This window comes from Monodon monoceros, unplaced genomic scaffold (genome assembly GCF_005190385.1).
Source record: "Monodon monoceros isolate NGI ecotype Baffin Bay Population unplaced genomic scaffold, NGI_Narwhal_1 Super_Scaffold_22, whole genome shotgun sequence".
NCBI lineage: Eukaryota > Metazoa > Chordata > Mammalia > Artiodactyla > Monodontidae > Monodon > Monodon monoceros.
The window spans coordinates 91,563,375-91,584,840 of NW_021703779.1; the positions used below are offsets into that span (position 1 = coordinate 91,563,375).

Genomic DNA, 21,466 nt, shown 5'->3' on the forward strand with positions numbered 1-21,466 from the left:
GGTCCTTGGAAAATACCTGGGTGACACCACAGAGCTCAAGTATCTAAGCTCTGGGAAGAATGTGTAAGCACAACAGCCATGACTGTTGTGGGGAGATAGTCCAGTACTTCTCCATCAACTCTTATCTATCCCTGGCCTCATGTGCTGAGGGTGTATCATGATAGGTTACCACTTTCCTCTTCTGGTCTCACATGATCAGGCTCTACATGGGAATGCCACTTCTGAATCTTTTAAAAAGAGTCCCTTTATATTGGATTTACCTGTGATAAATATAGTAAGGTACTTACTTATACACAAACAACAAATAAGATTTCAGGTGATTGGAATAGTTTTAGGGCAAGAAACAAGGTGTCTTGGTGAAAGTTTTGCATTTTTAAAATAAATTTGTATTAGGAAACCTCTGTTACCATGATTATATTGTAATGTGTTCCTAAAGAGATTTCTTAGGTAACTCTTACCTGTTTTATGCTGAGTTAGATCTGTGGAACTTAATCATATGTTAAGATTTAATCCATTCAGTCTCACGCTTGCATTTTAATTACAACCCATACCAGGAAACCAGGAAACCTTAATATTGCTGAGTTGTCTTAATTTTACCAATTTGACTTTTGTAGGTCCCAAGGGTAACCCTGGTCTCCCTGGGAAGCCAGGACTTACAGGACCTCCTGGACTTAAAGGAAACATAGGCGATATGGGTTTTCCAGGTGAGTGATGAAAATTTCCCAAATATTTAGTTCCATTAATGGAAGATGGTTCACTATCTTTGTTATTAGAAATGAGACTGGTGTTGATAGAGTCAAACAGAGACAATATCTAAGGCAGTCAGTGGGTAGAGCTCTCTCATTACCCGAATATTTGAAGTGCGAATTAAGAGACAGAGCTTTGGAAAGAATTCACAAACTTACATTGTTTTCTCCAGCATACCCTTTCACTTAAACTTCCTTGAAAAATAGGCTTTTATATAATCCTGGTTGTAAAGCTCATTATTATATATATCAGAATTTGCAGAATACTTTTTAAAAGTCTTTTTGTTTGGTCATGTGCATCATATATATCCCACAAACAATATTTTGTAAAAGATTGCATATTACATGTTTCTAACAGGCCCCCAGGGTGCAAAAGGGTCTCCTGGACCTCCTGGAGTTCCTGGACAATCTGGATCCCCGGGATTACCTGGACAGAAAGGAGAAAAAGGTGATCCTGGTATTTCAGGCATTGGTCTTCCAGGTCTTCCTGGCCCAAAGGTAATCCTCCTCAGGTATATGCCTGAGCAGATATGATTTTTCTTTAACATTGTACTCGTTCCTAATTCTTACTTAAACAAACTATAGAATGACATGGTATAGTCTGGGCAAGAAGTTCATTCCTTCTCTTTTCTCCTATATTGTAAGGAGATATATTTTAGGTTTGCAGACAGTCCAAAAAAAAGGGGGGACATCTTTCTGATTTCTTTATTTTCCCTCTATCTTACTCTTTGAGCATGTTTCAGTAACCCAAAAGCATATTTCTGCCTAGTTTGGGTTTTTTTTTTTTCCTTTTTAGTGATGGAGTTGTTGGTCTTTGTCCTAATATTATTATTAACTAATTTGAAGAGGCTTATAGGCAAAGTAACTTATAAAATTAATGAAGGTGCAGTAGTATTCTTAACTGCATATCTGAGGTGGTTCTCCAAAAACAGTTTTACATATCTCTCTCTGTCCCTAGTCAGTGTGAAAACTTTGGTGGTATTTCTCAAGCAATCAAATCTAGAACTCGTTTAAGAATCACTGGACTCACAAATGTTTGATAATTGCTTAATTCCATGTAAAAAGGTAGTAATTGCTATTGATTTGCAGAAGTATTTTATGACTAGCAGAGAGGTATCCATTGTCTAATATATATGTTGCAAGTATTTTCTCCCAGTGAATTGTTTGTCTTATAACGATGTTTAATCATTCAGTTACAACACAAAATCTGAGAGTATTAGAAAAGGAATTGTGTTGCTCAACTTCCATGAAGGTTCCCACTGAGATAAGAATTTATTGAATAACATTTTAAAGATAATTTCTTTTTAATAGTATACAAAAAGACTGTATTTATTTTCTTTCTTTCTTTGGCTGCATCGGGTCTTAGTTGCGGCATGCGGGATCTTTTATTTGTTGCAGCACGCAGGCTCTTCGTTGGGGTACGCAGGCTTCTCTCTAGTTGTGGTGCGCGGACTCCAGGGCACGTGGGCTCTGTAGTTTCTGGCACGCAGCCTCTCTCATTGAGGCACGCAAGCTCTGTAGTTGTGGCACATGGGCTTAGTTGCCCTGCGGCATGTGGGACCTTAGTTCCCCAACCAGGGATCGAACCCGTGTCCCCTGCATTGTAAGGCGGATTCTTTACCACTGGACCATCAGGGAAGTCCCCAAAAAGAATATCTTTTGATTGCCCAGTCCATCAACTTATTTTAAGAAGTAATCAAGAGAAATTTCTGCATATTAATTGTGGATTAACAGTATAAAGTTTATTGAAATGAATCTTAATTTTTTCTATTTAAATTTTATCAGTAATACATGAACACATATTTTACTAAAAATAATAATACATATCAAGGGCAAAAGTGAAAATCTCCTTTATAACACGTCTTCTTTATTCCATTCCCTTCCCCATAGAATCCACCGTTAATAGTTGGTGTGTAAATTTGAATCCCTTGCAACATATTCTCTTTCTCTTTCTCTCTCTCTTTCTCTCAATACACACACACACACACATACACACGCACACACATATATACGCACAGAATTTTGTTTTTTCTATACTTTGTGCATATGTAGAATCATAGAATACACACTGTTCTGTATGTTACCTTATCACTTATGCCTTTTAATATTTCTTCTTTCAGTATATCTTAATCAGTTTTCTTCCTCAGTGTACATCATTGTTAATGGCTGCATGATATCCTACTTCTGTTGCAATTCATATCATAGTGAACATTCTTACACATATCTGTGGACACATGTACAATTATTTATACTGTAGAGATTCTTAAAAGTGAAATTGCTGGGTCAAAAGATATGTGTATTTCAATTTTTGTCTTTTTAAGTTTTTATATTAATAGTAACAAATTAGATTGATTTTAAAAATCAGCCAGCACACTGTAGTGTATACAGAAGTAGAAATATAATGTTGTACACATGAAACTTTTATGTATAATGTTATAAATCAATAAAAATAAAATCAAGCAGTATGAAATGATGTAAAATGAGAACTCTTTCCACACATTTACATACTCCAAATCCACAGTTCTTCCCCAAGGTAACCACGTTTAGTAGTTCCTCATGTATTTGTACAGAAAAGGCTTTTTACGCATATATATGTTTGTATATATGATAGGTATTTCATCAATTTTAAGACTCAGTTTTGTACAATTCAAAATCTCTGATATTGAGGTGCATCTTACAATGGGAAACATCTTACGATGATAATTAGAAGCATTTTTCCCTCAGTTATTGATGCATGGAATGATGTGGCATCTTCGAATGGAAGTTATATTTTTATTTATATGCATGAAATCATATTCAGTACTATATATCTGCTCTGGACCTAGTGGTCATAGTTTGTAGATCTTAGCTTACTTTCTTTATCAGCCTATAAATGTACACCTCATTCTTTTTCATAATTATAAAGTATTTTCTGTTTAGGTTAACCATAAATAATTTAACCTATTATTAGTACTGAAGTTGTTTCTATATTTTCATGATTACAAACATATGTTGCACTGAAATTCTTATCCATATCTACATAAATATCTTAAGATTATTTGGTAAATATTGCCATAGAATAAATTCTGAATACATTTGCTGGAATCCAGCATACATATGCCTTTTTGTTTTTTACATCTTTATTGGAGTATAATTGCTTTACAATGGTGTGTTAGTTTCTGTTTTATAACAAAGTGAATCCGTTATACATACACATATATCCCCATATCTCCTCCCTCTTGCATCTCCCTCCCACCCTCCCTATCCCACCCCTCTAGGTGGTCACAAAGCACCGAGCTGATCTCCCTATGCTATGCGGCTACTTCCCACTAGCTATCTATTTTATCTTCGGTAGTATATGTAAGTCCATGCCACTCTCTCACTTCGTCCCAGCTTACCCTTCCCCCTCCCCGTGTCCTCAAGTCCATTCTCTACATCTGCGTCTTTATTCCTGTCCTGCCCCTAGGTTCTTCACATCCATTTTTTTTTTTTTAGATTCCATATATATGTGTTAGCATACAGTATTTGTTTTCTCTTTCTGACTTACTTCACTCTGTATGACAGACTCTAGGTCCATCCACCTCACTACAAATAACTCCATTTCATTTCTTTTTATGGCTGAGTAATATTGCATTGTATATATGTGCCACATCTTCTTTATCCATTCATCTGTCGATGGACACTTAGGGTTGCTTCCATGTCCTGGCTATTGTAAATAGAGCTTCAGTGAGCATTGTGGTACATAACTCTTTTTGAATTATGGTTTTCTCAGGGTATATGCCCAGTAGTGGAATTGCTGGGCCGTATGGTAGTTCTATTTTTAGATTTTTGAGGAACCTCCATACTTTTCTCCCTAGTGGCTGTATCAATTTACATTCCCACCAACAGTGCAAGAGGGTTCCCTTTTCTGCACACCCTCTCCAGCATTTATTGTTTGTAGATTTTTTGATGATGGCCATTCTAACTGGTGTGAGTTGATACCTCATTGTAGTTTGGATTTGCATTTCTCTAATGATTAGTGATGTTGAACATCCTTTCATGTGTTTGTTGGCAATCCGTATATCTTCTTTGGAGAAATGTCTGTTTAGGTCTTCTGCCCATTCTTGGATTGGGTTGTTTGTTTTTTTGATATTGAGCTGCATGAGCTGCTTATAAATTTTGGAGATTAATCCTTTGTCAGTTGCTTCATTTGCAAGTATTTTCTCCCATTCTGAGGGCTGTCTTTTCGTCTTCTTTATGTTTTCCTTTGCTGTGCAAAAGCTTTGCAGTTTCATTAGGTCCCATTTATTTATTTTTTGTTTTTATTTCCATTTCTCTAGGAGGTGGGTCAAAAAGGATCTTGCTGTGATTTATGTCATAGAGTGTTCTGCCTATGTTTTCCTCTAAGAGTTTTATGGTGTCTGGCCTTACATTTATGTCTTTAATCCATTTTGAGTTTATTTTTGTGTATGGTGTTAGGGAGTGTTCTAATTTCATTCTTTTACATGTAGCTGTCCAGTTTTCCCAGCACCACTTATTGAAGAGGCTGTATTTTCTCCATTGTATATTCTTGCCTTCCTGGGATAAACCCCACTTGATCATGTTGTATGATCCTTTTAAGGTACTGTTGGATTCTCTTTGCTAGTATTTTGTTGAGGATTTTTGCATCTATGTCGATCAGTGATATTGGCCTGTAGTTTTCTTTCTTTGTGACATCTTGGTCTGGTTTTGGTATCAGGGTGATGGTGGCCTCGTAGAATGAGTTTGGGAGTGTTCCTCCCTCTGCTATCTTTTGGAAGAGTGTGAGAAGGATTTGGCTCTTCTCTAAATGTTTGATAGAATTTGCCTGTGAAGCCATCTGGTCCTGGGCTTTTGTTGGTTGGGAGATTTTTAATCACAGTCTCAATTTCAGTGCCTGTGACTGGTCTGTTTATATTTTCTATTTCTTCCTGGTTCAGTCTCGGAAAGTTGTGCTTTTCTAAGAATTTGTCCATTTCTTCCAGGTTGTCCATTTTATTGGCATATAGTTGCTTGTAGTAATCTCTCATGATCCCTTATATTTCTGCAGTATCAGTTGTGACTTCTTTTTCATTTCTAATACTATTTTTTTTAAAGGATCTTTTCTTTTTTTAGATGTTGGGGGTAGGAATTAATTAATTAATTAATTTTTGCTGTGTTGGGTCTTCATTTCTGTGCGAGGGCTTTCTCTAGTTGTGGCAAGCAGGGGCCACTCTTTATCGCGGTGCGCGGGCCTCTCACTATCGCAGCCTTTCTTGTCACGGAGCACAGGCTCCAGACGCACAGGCTCAGTAGTTGTGGCTTATGAGCCTAGTTGCTCTGTGGCATGTGGGATCCTCCCAGACCAGGGCTCAAACCCGTGTCTCCTGCATTAGCAGGCAGATTCTCAACCACTGCGCCACCAGGGAAGCCCTCTAATACTATTAATTTGAGTCTTCTCCCTTTTTGTCTTCATGAGACTGGCTAATGGCTTATCAATTTTGCTTATCTTCTCAAAGAGCCAGCATTTAGTTTTATTGATCTTTGCTATTGTTCCCTTCATTTCTTTTTCATTTATTTCTGATCTGATCTTTATGATTTCTTTCCTGCTGCTAACTTTGGGGGTTTTTTGTTCTTCTTTCTTTAATTGCTTTAGGTGTAAGATTAGGTTGCTTATTTGAGGTTTTTCTTGTTTCTTGAGGTGGGATTGTATTGCTATAAACTTCCCTCTTAGAACTGCTTTTGCTGTATCCCTTAGGTTTTGGGTCATCGTGTTTTCATTGTCATTTGTTTCTAGGTGTTCTTTTATTTCCTGTTTGATTTCTTCAGTGATCTCTTGGTTATTTAGTAGTGTAAGGTTTAGCCTCCATGTGTTTGTATTTTTAACAGATTTTCTTCTGTAATTGATATCTAGTCTCAACGCGTTGTGGTTGGAAAACATACTTGATATGATTTCAATTTTCTTAAATTTACCAAGGCTTGATTTGTGACCCAAGATATGACCTATTCTGGAGAATGTTCCATGGGCACTTGAGAAGAAAGTGAATTCTGTTGTTTTTGGATGGAATGTCCTATAAATATCAATGAAGTCCATCTTCTTTAATGTATCATTTAAAGCTTGTGTTTCCTTATTTATTTTCATGTTGGATGGTCTGTCCATTGGTGAAAGTGGGGTGTTAAAGTCCCCTACTATGATTGTGTTACTGTCGATTTCCCCTTTTATGGCTGTTAGCATTTGCCTTACATATTGAGGTGTTCCTATGTTGGGTGCATAAATATTTACAATTGTTATATCTTCTGCATGGATTGATCCCTTGATCATTATGTAGTGTCCTTCTTTGTCTCTTGTAATAGTCTTTATCTTCAAGTCTATTTTGTCTGATATGAGAATTGCTACTCCAGCTTTCTTTTGATTTCCATTTGCATGGAATATCTTTTTCCATCCCCTCACTTTCAGTCTGTATGTGTCCGTAGGTCTGAAGTGGGTCTCCTGTAGACAGCATATATACAGGTCTTGTTTTTGTATCCATTCAGCCAGTCTGTGTATTTTGTTTGGAGCATTTAATCCATTTACATTTAAGGTAATTATCAATATGTATGTTCCTGTTACTGTTTTCTTAGCTGTTTTGCTTTTGTTATTGTAGGTCTTTTCCTCCTTTTGTGTTTCCTGCCTAAAGAAGTTCCTTTAGCATTTGTTGTAAAGCTGGTTTGGTGGTGCTGAATTCTCTCAGCTTTTGCTTGTCTGTAAATGTTTTAATTTCTCTGTCGAATCTGAATGAGATCCTGGCTGGGTAGAGTCATCTTGGTTGTAGGTTTTTCCCTTTCGTCACTTTAAATATGTCCAGCCACTCCCTTCTGGCTTGCAGAGTTTCTGCTGAAAGATCAGCTGTTAACCTTATGGGGATTCCCTTGTGTGTTATTTGTTGTTTTTCCCTCGCTGCTTTTAATATGTTTTCTTTGTATTTAATTTTTGATAGTTTGATTAATATGTGTCTTGGCATGTTTTCCTTGGATTTAGCCTGTATGGGACTCTCTGGACTTCCTGGACTTGACTGACTATTTCCTTTCCCATATTAGGGAAGTTTTCAACTATAATCTCTTCAAATATTTTCTCAGTCACCTTTTTTTTCTCTTCTTCTTCTGGGACCCCTATAATTCGAATATTGGTGCGTTTAACGTTGTCCCAGAGTTCTCTGAGACCGTCTGTAATTCTTTTCATTCTTTTTTCTTTATTCTGTTCTGTGGTAGCTTTTTCCACTATTTTATCTTCCAGGTCACTTATCCGTTCTTCTGCCTCAGTTATTCTGCTATTGATTCCTTGTAGAGAATTTTTAATTTCATTTATTGTGTTGTTCATCATTGTTTGTTTCATCTTTAGTTCTTCTAGGTGCTTGTTAAACGTTTCTTGTATATTCTCCATTTTATTTCCACGATTTTAGATCATGTTTACTATCATTACTCTGAATTCTTTTTCAGGTAGACTGCCTATTTCCTCTTCATTTGTTAGGTCTGGTGGGTTTTACCTTGCTCCTTCATCTGCTGGGTGTTTCTCTGTCTTCTCATTTTGCTTAACTTACTGTGTTTGGGGTCTCCTTTTTGCAGGCTGAAGGTTAGTAGTTCCCATTGTTTTTGGTGTCTGCCCCCAGTGGCTAAGGTTGGTTCATTGGGTTGTGTAGGCTTCCTGGTGGAGGGGACTTGTGCCTGTGTTCTGGTGGGTGAGCCTGGATCTTGTCTTTCTGATGGGCAGGTCCGTGTCTCGTGGTGTGTTTTGCGGTGTCTGTGACCTTATTATGATTTTAGGCAGCCTCTCCGCTAATGGGCGGGGTTGTGTTCCTGTCTTGCTAGTTGTTTGGCACAGGGTGTCCAGCACTGTAGCTTGCTGGTCATTGAGTGTACCTGGGTCTTAGTGTTCAGATGGACATCTCTGGGAGAGCTTTCACCGTTTGATATCACGTGGAGCTGGAGGTGTCTGGTGGACCAATGTCCTGAACTCGCCTCTCCCGCCTCAGAGCCACAGGCCTGACACCCAGCCGGAGCACCAAGACCCTGTCGGCCACACGGCTCAGAAGAAAAGGGAGAAGAAAAGAAAGAAAGAAAGAAAAAATAAAATAAAGTTATTAAAATAATAATTATTAAAAATAAAAACAATTAAAAAGTAATAAAACAAAACAAACAAACAAAAAAAAACCGGACAGACAGAACCCTAAGAAAAATGGTAAAAGCAAAACTCTACAGACAACCTCACCCAAAGAAGCATGCACATACACACTTACAAAAAGAGAAAAAGGAAAAAAATATATCATTGTTCCCAAAGCCCACCGCCTCAATTTTGGGATGATTTGTTGTCTATTCAGGTATTCCACAGATGCAGAGTGCATCACGTTGATTGTGGAGATTTAATCCGCTGCTCCTGAGGCTGCTGGGAGAAATTTCCCTTTCTCTTCTTTGTTCACACAGCTCCTGGGGCTCAGCTTTGGATTTGGCCCCACCTCTGCATGTAGGTCACCTGAGGGCATCTGTTCTTCGCTCAGACAGGACAGGGTTAAAGGAGCAGCTGATTCAGGGGCTGTGGCTCACTCATCCCGAGGTGGGCATGGAGGGGTACGGAATGCGGGGCGAGCCTGCGGTGGCAGAGGCACACGTCTTTGCACCAGCCTGAGGCGTGCCATTTGTTCTCCCTGGGAAGTTGTCTCTGGATCACGGGACCCTGGTAGTGGCGGGCTACACAGGCTCCTGGGAGGGGTGGTGTGGATAGTGACCTGTGCTTGCACACATGCTTCTTGGTGGCTGCAGCAGCAGCCTTAGCATTTCATACCCGTCTCTGGTGTCCGCGCTGATAGCCGCGTCTCGCGCCCGTCTCTGGAGCTCGTTTAGGCGGTGCTGTGAATCCCCTCTCCTCGCACACCCCGAAACAATGGTCTCTTCCCTCTTAGGCAGGTCCAGACTTTTTCCCTGACTCCCTCCCGGCCAGTTCTGGCTCACTAGCCCCCTTCAGGCTGTCTTCACGTGGCCAACCCCAGTCCTCTCCCTGGGATCTGACCTCCGAAGCCCGAGCCTCAGCTCCCAGGCCCCACCTGCCCTGGTGGGTGAGCAGACAAGCCTCCCGGGCTGGTGAGTGGTGGTCGGCACTGATCCTCTTTGCAGGAATCTCTCCACTTTGCCCTCTGCACCCCTGTTGCTGTGCTCTCCTCCGTGGCTCTGAAGCTTCCCCCTGCCATCCCCCATCTCCACCAGTGAAGGGGCTTCCTAGTGTGTGGAAACTTTTCCACCTTCACAGCTTCCTCCCCAAGGGACAGGTCTCGTCCCTATTTTTTCTCTGTTTTTCCTTTTTTCTTTTGCCCTACCCAGGTACGTGGGGAGTTTCTTCTGCCAGCGTTCAGTAGGTGTTCTGTAGGAGCTGTTCCACATGTAGATGTATTTCTGATGTATTTGTAGGGAGGAAGGTGATCTCCACGTCTTTCTCTTCTGCCATCTTGAAGGTCTTCCTCTAATTGCTGCTTTTCCTCATTTTCTCGTGGAGTGTCTAACTTTTTTTCTCTTGTTGCTTAGTCTGGTTTCCCTTGCTCATGGGGGGCCGCATGCAGAGTTCTTGCACCTGGCCCTTCAGACCAGAGTTCCCCCTGGGAAATAACTGTGCCAACACCTCAGCTCTGGGGTGGTGTGCAGAAACCTGTATATTCCTTTTTAATATTGATAGTTACTGGCAAATTTTTCTAATTAAATAGCTCTACTGCTTGATACTCCCTTGATCAGTGTAAGAAGTTTTCTATTTTCTCCTCATTTTGCAAGTATTAGGTATTATCAGTCTTTCTAATTTTGCCAGTCTAATGGGTAAAAAGTAGCATATCATTGTTTAAATTTGAATTTTCCTGATTCCAGGTGAGATTTCTTCTATGTATATCTGCTCAGCAAATTTTCTATTCATACTCTTTGCCTCATTTTTTAGGAGGGGATTTGCTTATGTATTTCCTATTGATTTGTAAAAGTACTTTATAAACACCAAAGATGCATCCATTGTCTATTATATATGTTGCAAATAGTTTCTCCCAGTCAGTTGCTTGTCTTACTACAGTGTTTACTGTATATTTCATCAAGTAGAAGTTTAACATTTTAACATAAACGAATGTTATACTCATTCATTCATTCAAAAAATACCTATTGAGTATGTATGATGTGCCAGGAACTATTTTAGGTGCTGGAGATAGAGTATGAGTGAAACAAATTCACTGCCTGCATGGAGTTTACATCTAGTCAGTGAACAAAATAAACAAAATAAATAAGTTTGTTAGAAGGTATTGCAAAATTAGAGTGAGGCTTGGGGATAAGAATTGCTGAGAAATGTTACATTTTTTAAAATAGGGTAGTAAGGAAAAGCTTCTCTGATAACAGTTGTTTAAGTGGCTTCATGCAATGAGGGGGTTAGTCATTCAAAGACCCTGGCATTTCGAGAAATGTAAATGAGGCTAGTGTGAATTAAGCCAAGTATTGAGGTGAAAGTCAGTAGGAGATGAGATCAGGTTGGTAATGGACGGTAGATTATCTAGGGCTTTTTAGATCATAGTAAGGCTTATACTCCTAAGTGAAATAAGGGACAAGTGGAAGGAATAACATGATTGTACTTTAATTTAAAAAAAATCACAGCTCTCATTTTGGATATAAATCACAGAGGAGTAAGGATGAAAAGAGTGAGACCAATTATGACACTTTTTATTATTATTTTTTTTATTTTTATTTATAATACAAGCTAGAGATGTTGATAGCTTGGATCAGGGTGGTGGCAGTGGAAGTGATAAGAAACTGTCAGAATCTTAAGATATTTTCCAAGTCAAGTCAGCAAGATTTGTGTATGGAATATGAGAGAAAGAGAAATGTCAAGAATGACCCTAAAGTTTTTATCTGAGCAACTGCAAGAATGGAGTTGCTACATACTTAGATAGGAAAGATTTGGGGAGAAACAGATTTGGCAGGGAAGATCAGGAGCATAGTTTTCTGAATGTTATGAAGACTTCTATATCTAAGATTATAAAAAGAATCCTATATATTTTATTCCAGTATTTGCATGATTTTGTTCTTTATGTTTACATCTTTAACCCATCTGACTTTTTCTGTATGTTTTGCAAGGTGAGGAACTATATATTTTTTTCCAAATAAATTATCCAAATAACCCAAACCTATTTGTTATGAGCTCCATTCTTTACTCATTGATTTGAAATTACATTTTAAAATTTTTCTAAATTTGTTTATACATATTTTTTTCTAGACTGAGTGAACTTTAACATCCATATAGTGCAACCAAAATTACCATAATAATTCATCTCTGAAACTATAATGGATGGCAGCAGAAAACCATGTTTCAACTAGCCAGTGTCCACAGTATATTCAACTCTTCAAGCAAGAGGCTAACTCTTAGTTTTTCTATGCATCCTACAAGTATATTTCAATAAGGAAATCTACACTAAATTTGGACATTTGCAGAGCTGACAAAACCAGGAAATCATGTATTTGAAGTATCCTAGTCTTTCTTTCAGGTGGTATTATTTTATCTTAAAATGATGACATATTTAAAAAATAAGATTTTACCTCTCAGTTCTAATAGGCACAGGCAGTCCTTGCTTTGTACAGTTCTGATATGCACAAATTTGTTACCACAGTTTAGTTAAATAGCATCAGTCCACAACAATATGGTTCAAATTTAATTTACCATGATATGTTAGCTCTTCAATCCCTAAACCACTATGTAAATATCTACTGTGCATCATGATCAGTGAGCAGTCACTTCACTTCTTTCAAATTCTGTCAGTGATTCATCACTGTGAATCTATTGTTCCCATAATGCATTGACAGCAAAGCATGTAGATGTGTTGCCTCTGTCTCTCATTGATAAACCAAACTGAAATTTAACAAAAATGGATAATCAAAAGAGAAAATTGACCAACAATGATGAAAGTGCAGTAAAAAAAAAGGAAAGGTGATAATACTGGAAATGAAATTTAAATCTAATGTAGATGGAGTTAGAGATGAAATAGCTAGCCAAAGGAATGTTGACACTGCCACCATTTGAGAGACTTTAGATGTGCAGCCAAGAAAGCTTGTGAAGTTGAAATGATCAACATATGAACTTGACTCTCTATACATGTATAACTGACAGGAAGAGGGATTTTAGTGTTTTGAGAAAAATTTTTACAGGTCAAAGAATGATCATATTTTTCCCATTGATTTTTAAAATCTCTTTACATGGTTTCATCTTGCATTTTCGTTTTTATAGTCCAATACTGTTATGCAGAATGAAGAGTGCCTGCCTATATTGTAAAGGAAGAGTAGAATAAAAGTTTCAGAAGACATGATAGTATGATTGGGGGGTGTCAAGCATAAGAAAAAATTGTATAATTAGTGAGCTGTTAAGAAGTAAGGATAGTGGTAAAAGGTCAGATGGTAGTTTGTTTTACAGATGACACAATTTATGAGAGAGTGTCCTTGTTAGTCAAAAAGCATAATTAATATAGTACACTGAAAACCCTGGACAGGGAATCAATAGGCAGAACTTTGAGTCCTGAGTCTGTCTACATGACCTTGTAAGTCACTTAATTCTTTTGTATTTTCACTACTTTGTCAGTAAAATAGAAAGAATTATACCTATTGCACAGAGTTATTGTGAGGCTTCAGTTAGATTTAAAAATACACTTTGTAAATTATAAAGCACTCTATACATAATGTTTGTCTGTGAGATGAGACAGCTGGACTAGGTAGTACCTAAGACTTCTTCAACTCTTAAACTTAATGACTGTATTCTTTAAATGTGGCATAATATTTCTAACCTCCATTAATCCTTCTTAAAATCTAATCATACTACAGACTCAGAACAATCCCTATCATAATCCCAGATAGCTTTTTTGCTGAAATTGGCAAGCAGAAAGTCTTAGAAGAAAACATGATATATCTTCAGGACCTTGGGTTAGGGTAATTATTTCTTAGATATGACACCAAAAGCACAAGCAAACAAAGAAAAAATAAATGAATTGAACCACATTAAAATTTTGTGCTACAAATGATAGCGTCAGGAAAGTGAAAGGACTACCCACAGAAAGGGAGAAAATATTTGCAAATTATATATCAGATAAGAGGTTTATATCCAGAATATATTTTAAAAACTCTTATAATTCAATAAGAAAGCAAATAGACCAATTTTTAAATGGGCAAAGTCAATTGGGCCTAACAGACCTATACAGAACATTCCAACCCACAACAGCAGAGTATCTATTTTTTCAAGTGCACAAGAAACATTCTTCAGAATAGAGCATATGTTAGGCCACAAAATAAGTCTTGATAAATTTTAAAAGATTGGAACCATACAAACTATCTTTTCCAGTTACAATAAAATGTAAACAGCAAAAGGAAAGCTGGAAAATTCACAAATATGTAGAAATTAAAGAACATACTCTTAACAACCAGTGGGACAAAGATGAGGACACAAGGGATATTAGAAGATATCTTGAGACAAGTGGAAAAGAAAACACAACATACCAAAACTTATAGGATCCAGCAAAAGCAATGCTAAGAGGGAAATTTATAGTGTAAATGCTTGCATTAAAGAAGAAAGATCCTAAGTCAACAATTTACCTTCATACCTTCAGGAACTAGAAAAAGAAGAACAAACTCAACCCAAAGCTGGCAGAAGGAAGGGAATAATAAAGATTAAAACAGCAATAAATACAGTAGAGATTAAAAATAATAGAGAAAATCAGTAAAACCAAGAGTTGGTTCTTTTGAAAAGATGAACAAAATTGAAAAACCTTTAGCTAGGTTGGCTAAGAGAAAAAGAGAGAAGACTCAAATTTCTAAAATTAGAAATGAAAGAGAGTGCATCACCACCAATTTTACAGAAATAAAAAGGATTATGAGGGTACTATGAACAAGTGTACAACAACAAATTGGATAACTTTGAAATGGACAAATTCCTAAAACACAAAATTTACCAAGACTGAATCGTAAAGAATAGATTTTCTGAATAGACTTATAGCAACTAAGGTAGTATCTTCCTTGGGTGGTAAAGGATACCATAGGGTTCATTATTTTATAAACTTACTTCATATTATTTTTCTCTAAGTTCATCGCCTTTTCTCTAAGTTCATCACCTTACACATACTCATTGAATCCCATGTACCGTGTTTTGGCCTGCTCAGGCAGCTTTGAGCCTTTATTTATCAATTTGTCCCTGTTAGCCTAAAATTTCACTACCTGGGAGAGGAAAGTAGCATGCAAACTTGAAGATCTTATTTTATACTCCCTTTCCTATATCATTTAGTAAAATGTTAAATAAGAGTATCTCTGCATCCACTCTTTAAATCCCTATTGTTAATATTTTCTAACTAAAGAAGAACCTATATATGGCTTGGTTCATGGTGTCTTTAATCTCCAAATATAAATTGAACTGTAAAAAAATTTAATAATTATGTGAGAACCACAACTTCCAACTGATTGGACTACTATTGCAATACTCTTACTGCCATAAAACAGGGTATGGTTTTTACCCTTTCTCACCAAATATTTTCAACTCATTGTCCTGTGTTATTTTTTTTTTCTACTGGCAGTGCTTCTTCAATTTTACAGTGGAACACAATAGCAGTGTTAGCTTTTTCACCAACTTTGATGTCTTCTATTCTGTATATTGAGGTCAGCCTGATATTTTATTCCAGGTCTTAGGTTTTAGCATGGAATGGAAGCGAGATTCTGTTATTAAGAGATAGTAGAGAATGACTATGATCCAAATACTCTTAGATAACCAATTCGGATTTTAACAGCAAAATAGGTATCAACTTGACTCCTATTTCTACGTGGAGTGCCTGTTATACAGCACAGTGACCTTGAAAGCAGTTCTAGTTTCAGGCTTGTTAAAAAGCATTTTAGTCTTACAGTGTTACTGTATTTGTTAGGTAGTTTCACAATGTTAAATTTGACTCATTAGGGATGATATATTCCATTTTCAGTTATATCAAATCTCCCAAAAAATAAAAGTCTAGAACCAGACAGCTTCATTGGTGAGTTCTATCAAACATTTAAAGAAGAATTAACACCAATCCTTCTCAAATTCTCCCAAAAAACTAGAAGAGAAAGGAATACTTCAAAATTCATTTTATGAGGTGAGCATTACCCTGATACCAAAACCAGACGAGGATGCCACAAGAAGAGAAAATTACAGCCAATATCACTGATAAACACAGATGAAAAAATCTTCAATAAAATATTAGCAAACCAAACTCAAATACATTAAAAGGATCATACACCATGATCAAGAGGAATTTTCCAGAGGTGCAAGGATGGCTTAACATCTGCAAGTCAAACAATATTATACACCACATTAGCAAAATGAAGGGTAAAAATCATATGATCATCACAATAGATGCAGAAACGCATTTGACAAAATTCAATACCCACATATGATAAAACTCTCAACAAAGTGGGCATAGAGGGAACATACCTCAACATAATAAAGGCGATACATGATAATCCCACAGCTAGCATCATACTCAATGGTGAAAAACTGAAAGCTTTTCTTTTAAGATTAAGAACAAGCAAGGATGCCCACCCTTGTCACTTTTATTCAACATAGCATTAGAAGTCCTAGCCAAAGCAATTAGGCAAGGAAAAGAAAGAAAAAACAATCAAATCGGAAGGGAGGAAGTAAAACTTATTTGCAAATGACATGATATTATATATTTTTAAAACCCTAAAGACCACACCAAAAAACTGTTAGGACTAATAAACAAATTCAGTCAATTTGCAGGATACCAAATCAATATTAAAAAATGTGTTGTGTTTCTATACACTAATAACGAACTAGCAGAAAGAAAAATTAAGAAAACCATTCCATTCACAATTGCATCAAAAAGAAGAAAATATCTAGGAATTAATTTAACCAAGGGACTTGCACACTGAAAGCTGTAAGACGTTGATGAAAGAAATTGTAGAAGACACAGATAAAAGGAAGGATATTACATGCTCATGGATTGGAAGAATTAATATTGTTAAAATGTCCATTCTACCAAAGCAATCTGTAGATTCAGTGCAATCCCTATAAAATTCCAGTGTCATTTTTTCAGAAAATAGAACAAACAATCCTAAAATTTGTATGGAACCATAAAAGACCTCAAATAGCTGAAGCAATAGAAAAAAGGACAAAGCTGGAGGCATCACACTCCTTGATTTGAAACTATATTTCAAAGCTATAGTAATCAAAAAAGTATGAAGACTATATTTTCAGGGATCATTTGTATAGTTTTTTACTAGAGAAGTTTTTATGAACGTGTAGAGCACCCGAAACCATGAGAAGGAGGTGCAGCGTTCTCTCCTGAGTGTGAAGTCAGCTCTTGGTGTTACTTCTGCAACTGCCACTAGCCACTGACGATTGTTCTTCTCTTCCTTTGGGAGAGTAAGAGGGAGAGAATGCTGTCAGAGTTAAAAAACAAAAACAAAAACAAAAAAAAAACCAAGATGGTATTCACACAAAAACAGACACATAGATCAATGGAGCAAAATAGAGATCCCAGAAATAAACTTAAGCATGTATGGTCAGTTAATTTATAACACAGAAGCCAAAACTATACAGTGGGGAAGGGACAGTCTCTTTAATAAATGGTGTTGGGAAAATTGGACAGCCACATGCAAAAAAATTGAAACTGGACCACTATCTTAACACCATACACAAAAATCAACTCAAAGTGGATCAAAAATTTGAACATAAGACCTGAGACCATAAAACTCCTAAAAGAAAACACAAGTGGTAAACTCCTTGACATTGGTCTTGGCAATGAGTTTTTGAATTGGACTCCAAAGCAAAGGCAACAAAAACAAAAAAATAAACTAGTGGGACTACATCAAACTAAAATACTTCTGCACAGGAAAGGAAACCAACAAAATGAAAAGGCAGCCTACTAAATGGGAGAAAATATTTGCAAATCATATATCTGATTAGGGGTTAATATCTAAAATATATAAAGAACTCATTCAACTCAATAGCAAAAAAATCAATCTGATTAAAAAATGAGCAGAGGGGCTTCCCTGGTGGCGCAGTGGTTGAGAGTCCGCCTGCCGATGCAGGGGACGTGGGTTCGTGCCCCGTTCCGGGAAGATCCCACATGCCACGCATGGCCACTGAGCCTGCGCGTCTGGAGCCTATGCTCCACAACGGGAGAGGCCACAACAGTGAGAGGCCTGCGTACCGCACACACACACACACAAAAAAATGAGCAGAGAATCTGAATAGACATTTTTCCAAAAAAGACATACCTATGGCCAATAGGTACATGAAAAGGTTCTCAATATCACTAATCATCAGGAAAATGCAAATCAAAATAATGAGATATCACCTCACACCTTTTTGAATGGCTATTATCAAAAAAAAAACAAAAAAATAACAAGTGTTGGCAAAGATGTGGACAAAAGGAATTCTTGCACACTGTTTCTGGGACTATAAACAGTATCCAGGTTCCTCAAAAAATTAAAAATAGAACTACCATATGATCCAGCAGTTCCCCTTCTGGGTATTTATCCAAAGAAAATGAAAACACTAACTGGAAAAGATATATGCACCCCCATGTTTCTTGCAGCATTATTTACAATGGCTAAGCAACCTAAATGTCCACTGATGGATGAATGGATAAAGAAGTGGTGTATAAAAAAAGAATGAAACCTTGCCATTTGTCATAACATAGATGGACCTTGAGGGTATTACACTAAGTGAAATAAGTCAAACAGAGAACAACAGATACCATATGATGTCATTTTTATGTGGAATCTAAAAACAAATAAAATCAAAACAATAAAACAAACAAAAACCAAGCTCACGGATACAGAGAATATATTGGTAGTTGCCAGAGGCAGGGGAGGGTGGGGGTGGGTGAAATAGGTGAAGGGGGTTAAAAAGTACAAACTTCTAACAATAAATTAAATAAGTCATGGGGATGTAATATACTGCATGGTGACTATAGTTAATAAATTGTATTGTCTATTGAAAATTGCTTAAAACTTTTCCTCACAAGAACAAAAATTGTATAACTGTATGGTGATGGATACTAACTAGACTTACTATGGTGATCGTTTCACAGTATATGCACATATTGAATCATTATGTTGTACACCTGAAACTAATATAATATGTCAATTATATCTAAATTAAAAAAAGAATTATATCAAAGCTTGACATTAGAATAAATATAGATATTTGTGCTTTACGTGTATGGATAAGTGTGGTTTAAGTCTTGCCTAGCTTTTGCTGAGAGTATTAGTAGACTAGAATTTTCCCTTCTCAGAGTGATTTATAGGATTCTTGGCCAGGTTTTTGATTTTCTGAGTACTCTTTTTCATTATCTTCTTGCTTATCTTTTTAGACGCTCATTATTTTTTCTGCAAGTGTAGGAATAATAAAAGTTTAGATGAAACTTAAACTAGCAAATTGTAGCACTTTTCAGAAGTCCTAGTGAAAATTTACTTTCTTTTTTACAGTTCACTTGGTTTGAAGGAGTAGGGCCATACGGTGGTAAGAAGAACTGAATCAGGGAACAAGAACTGGTCAAAATTACAATTTGGGGTTATTTGTAGAATTTAACATACTTCATTATAAATAATCAGAAGTTTATCTACTGCATTTCATGTTTACCATTAGCAGAATAATGGAACTTTCTTCTTGTTTTTTTTTTAATTTTGATATATGTCATTGGTTCATCAATAACAAGAAGAATTATGATAGTTTATTCAAAGCTTTTCTGTATAAGTACCTAAGCTGGAACCAGTTCAATCCAAAATTCAATTGTATACCTATTATGTGTGTAAAAATATGCTAGATATTTGATTTATAATGGTTCAGACAGAAATACATATATTCCAAGCCCAAGATTGTTAATTGTTTTTTAAGAAAGGGAAGTAAGGAGAAAAGTCATTAGTTTAAAAAGCTTTTACCATAGTGCGGAAACACTTGAGTCACAAATATATGATCTTACTCACCTAGACAAGCATAAGCACTAAATGAAAAAGAAAGTATTCAGCAGGTGATGTTGAACACTTTGTTGGACAGGTCATGGTCCTCATGAGCAGAGCAGTGAACACTGTGGTAGATTTAGTGTTATGACATATATTCTCATTGTTGTTGGGAAAAACTTGTTTTAATCGTGAAAGTGGGTATGAATTCTTCTAAGCCTTTATTAGAAGAAAACAATGCAAATGTTCGTTGAGCAAAAGTGGTTATATATGAATTATCTCTGACCCCAAAGAAGTTTTCAGTGTAATTGAAGAGTCAAGACATGCATATGTGAACGCATTATAAACATAATGGAATAAGAACCTACCCTAAATTTTTAGGGTAGGCTTTCTGTCCTGGAAGTCTTCATGGAGGAAATGGGATTTGAGATGTCCACTGAAGAACTGATAGACTTCTTCATGTTAAGATGAAATTTCCCTTTTACAGTAGAACCTACTGTAATTATTGTTTGACATGCTTATTGTAAGCCATGAATTTCATTGTAGTATACTAGGGATGATGATCAGAGGTTCCGAAATCAAACTGCCTGGATCCAAACTCGGATTCTACCACTTATTAGCTGCATTACCATCAAATGGGGATAATAATAGCATCTTTCTTACAGAGTTAGGATTAATGAGAATAATGCATCTACATATCATGGGAATAGCATGAGCTCTGGAGTCTGACAGATCTTGGTTCAAATCCCAGTTCTGCTACTTACCAGAGACCTTAGGCACTTGAGTTCTCCAAGATTCAGTTTTCTCATTTATAAATGGAGATGATAAAGCCTAACCCAAAGGGCTGTTGTGATGATTAAATGAAGCAATTTATGTAAAGCACTTAGCAGAGTGCCTGACATACAGTAAAAGCTCTATGAATAATTTTATGTTGTTATAAAATCTAAGTCATGTAGAGACTTCAGTTTTATCTTTCTATTCATGTTTTTAGGGTGAACCTGGTCTGCCGGGATACCCAGGGAACCCTGGTATCAAAGGTGCTATGGGAGACACTGGTTTGCCTGGATTACCGGGGACCCCTGGAGCAAAAGGACAACCAGGCCTTCCTGGATTCCCTGGTAATATTACTTTTCTTAAATGCTTCCTTCTCTCCTTTCTTATCTACTCTAACCCATGTCACAAAGCAACTTCTTAATTGACAGACTTCTGTTCTATTTCTCAATTAGCAATGGACCAGCAAAGCAATCTCGAACTAGCTCTTTAACATTTTTGCCCAAATTTCTTTCTGTATAAAATGAAAATGGGCATTACCAACTCATCAGGACAATATCCTGTGGGCAGAGAGCACTTTTGAGTCTTTGACTGCTAGCCACAAGTCAACTAAGAGGCCTTACTAGTTTGCTAGGTGATAATGTACACTGCTAAGCCCTAGCCTGCTGCTGATTCCCTTAGAATGTTGTACTCAGGCACAGGTGGGTAGCTGTTGGTAGAACAATCATGCAGTTCATTCAAATGATAAGGACTGAGTCATGCAAGCAAAGGGACTTAAGCACTGTAGTCAAGTAGGTGGTCTGAACTCAATTGTTATAGTACCTGCTCTGTTTACGCTTGTATTTTTGTTTGTTTGTTTTTTGGATTGCACAGTGGCATGGATGCATTGGGCCTTTGGTTATCTTTTCCTTCACCTTTTTATTAAAGTATAGCATACAGTAAAATGTACAAGACAATAAATGAGTTTTTACATTATATATATATATATATATATATATATATATATATATATATATATATCCATG

The 21,466-nt window shown here is 36.7% G+C and overlaps 1 protein-coding gene and 1 non-coding gene across 6 annotated transcripts in view; both read left to right on the forward strand.

Annotated features, from left to right (window-relative positions):
* COL4A5 (collagen type IV alpha 5 chain) overlaps window positions 1-21,466 on the forward strand; it is a 223,845-nt gene that overhangs the window by 172,981 nt on the left and 29,398 nt on the right. For all 5 annotated transcript variants that reach the window (XM_029241156.1, XM_029241158.1, XM_029241157.1 and 2 more), the window contains 3 exons: window positions 615-704; window positions 1,105-1,244; window positions 20,662-20,788. In XM_029241156.1, the coding sequence (XP_029096989.1) occupies window positions 615-704; window positions 1,105-1,244; window positions 20,662-20,788 (357 nt within the window). The remainder of the gene's footprint in view (window positions 1-614; window positions 705-1,104; window positions 1,245-20,661; window positions 20,789-21,466) is intronic.
* LOC114906636 lies at window positions 16,944-17,154 on the forward strand. The gene has a single exon (XR_003796460.1). It is a non-coding gene; the product is annotated as a small nucleolar RNA U3 (small nucleolar RNA).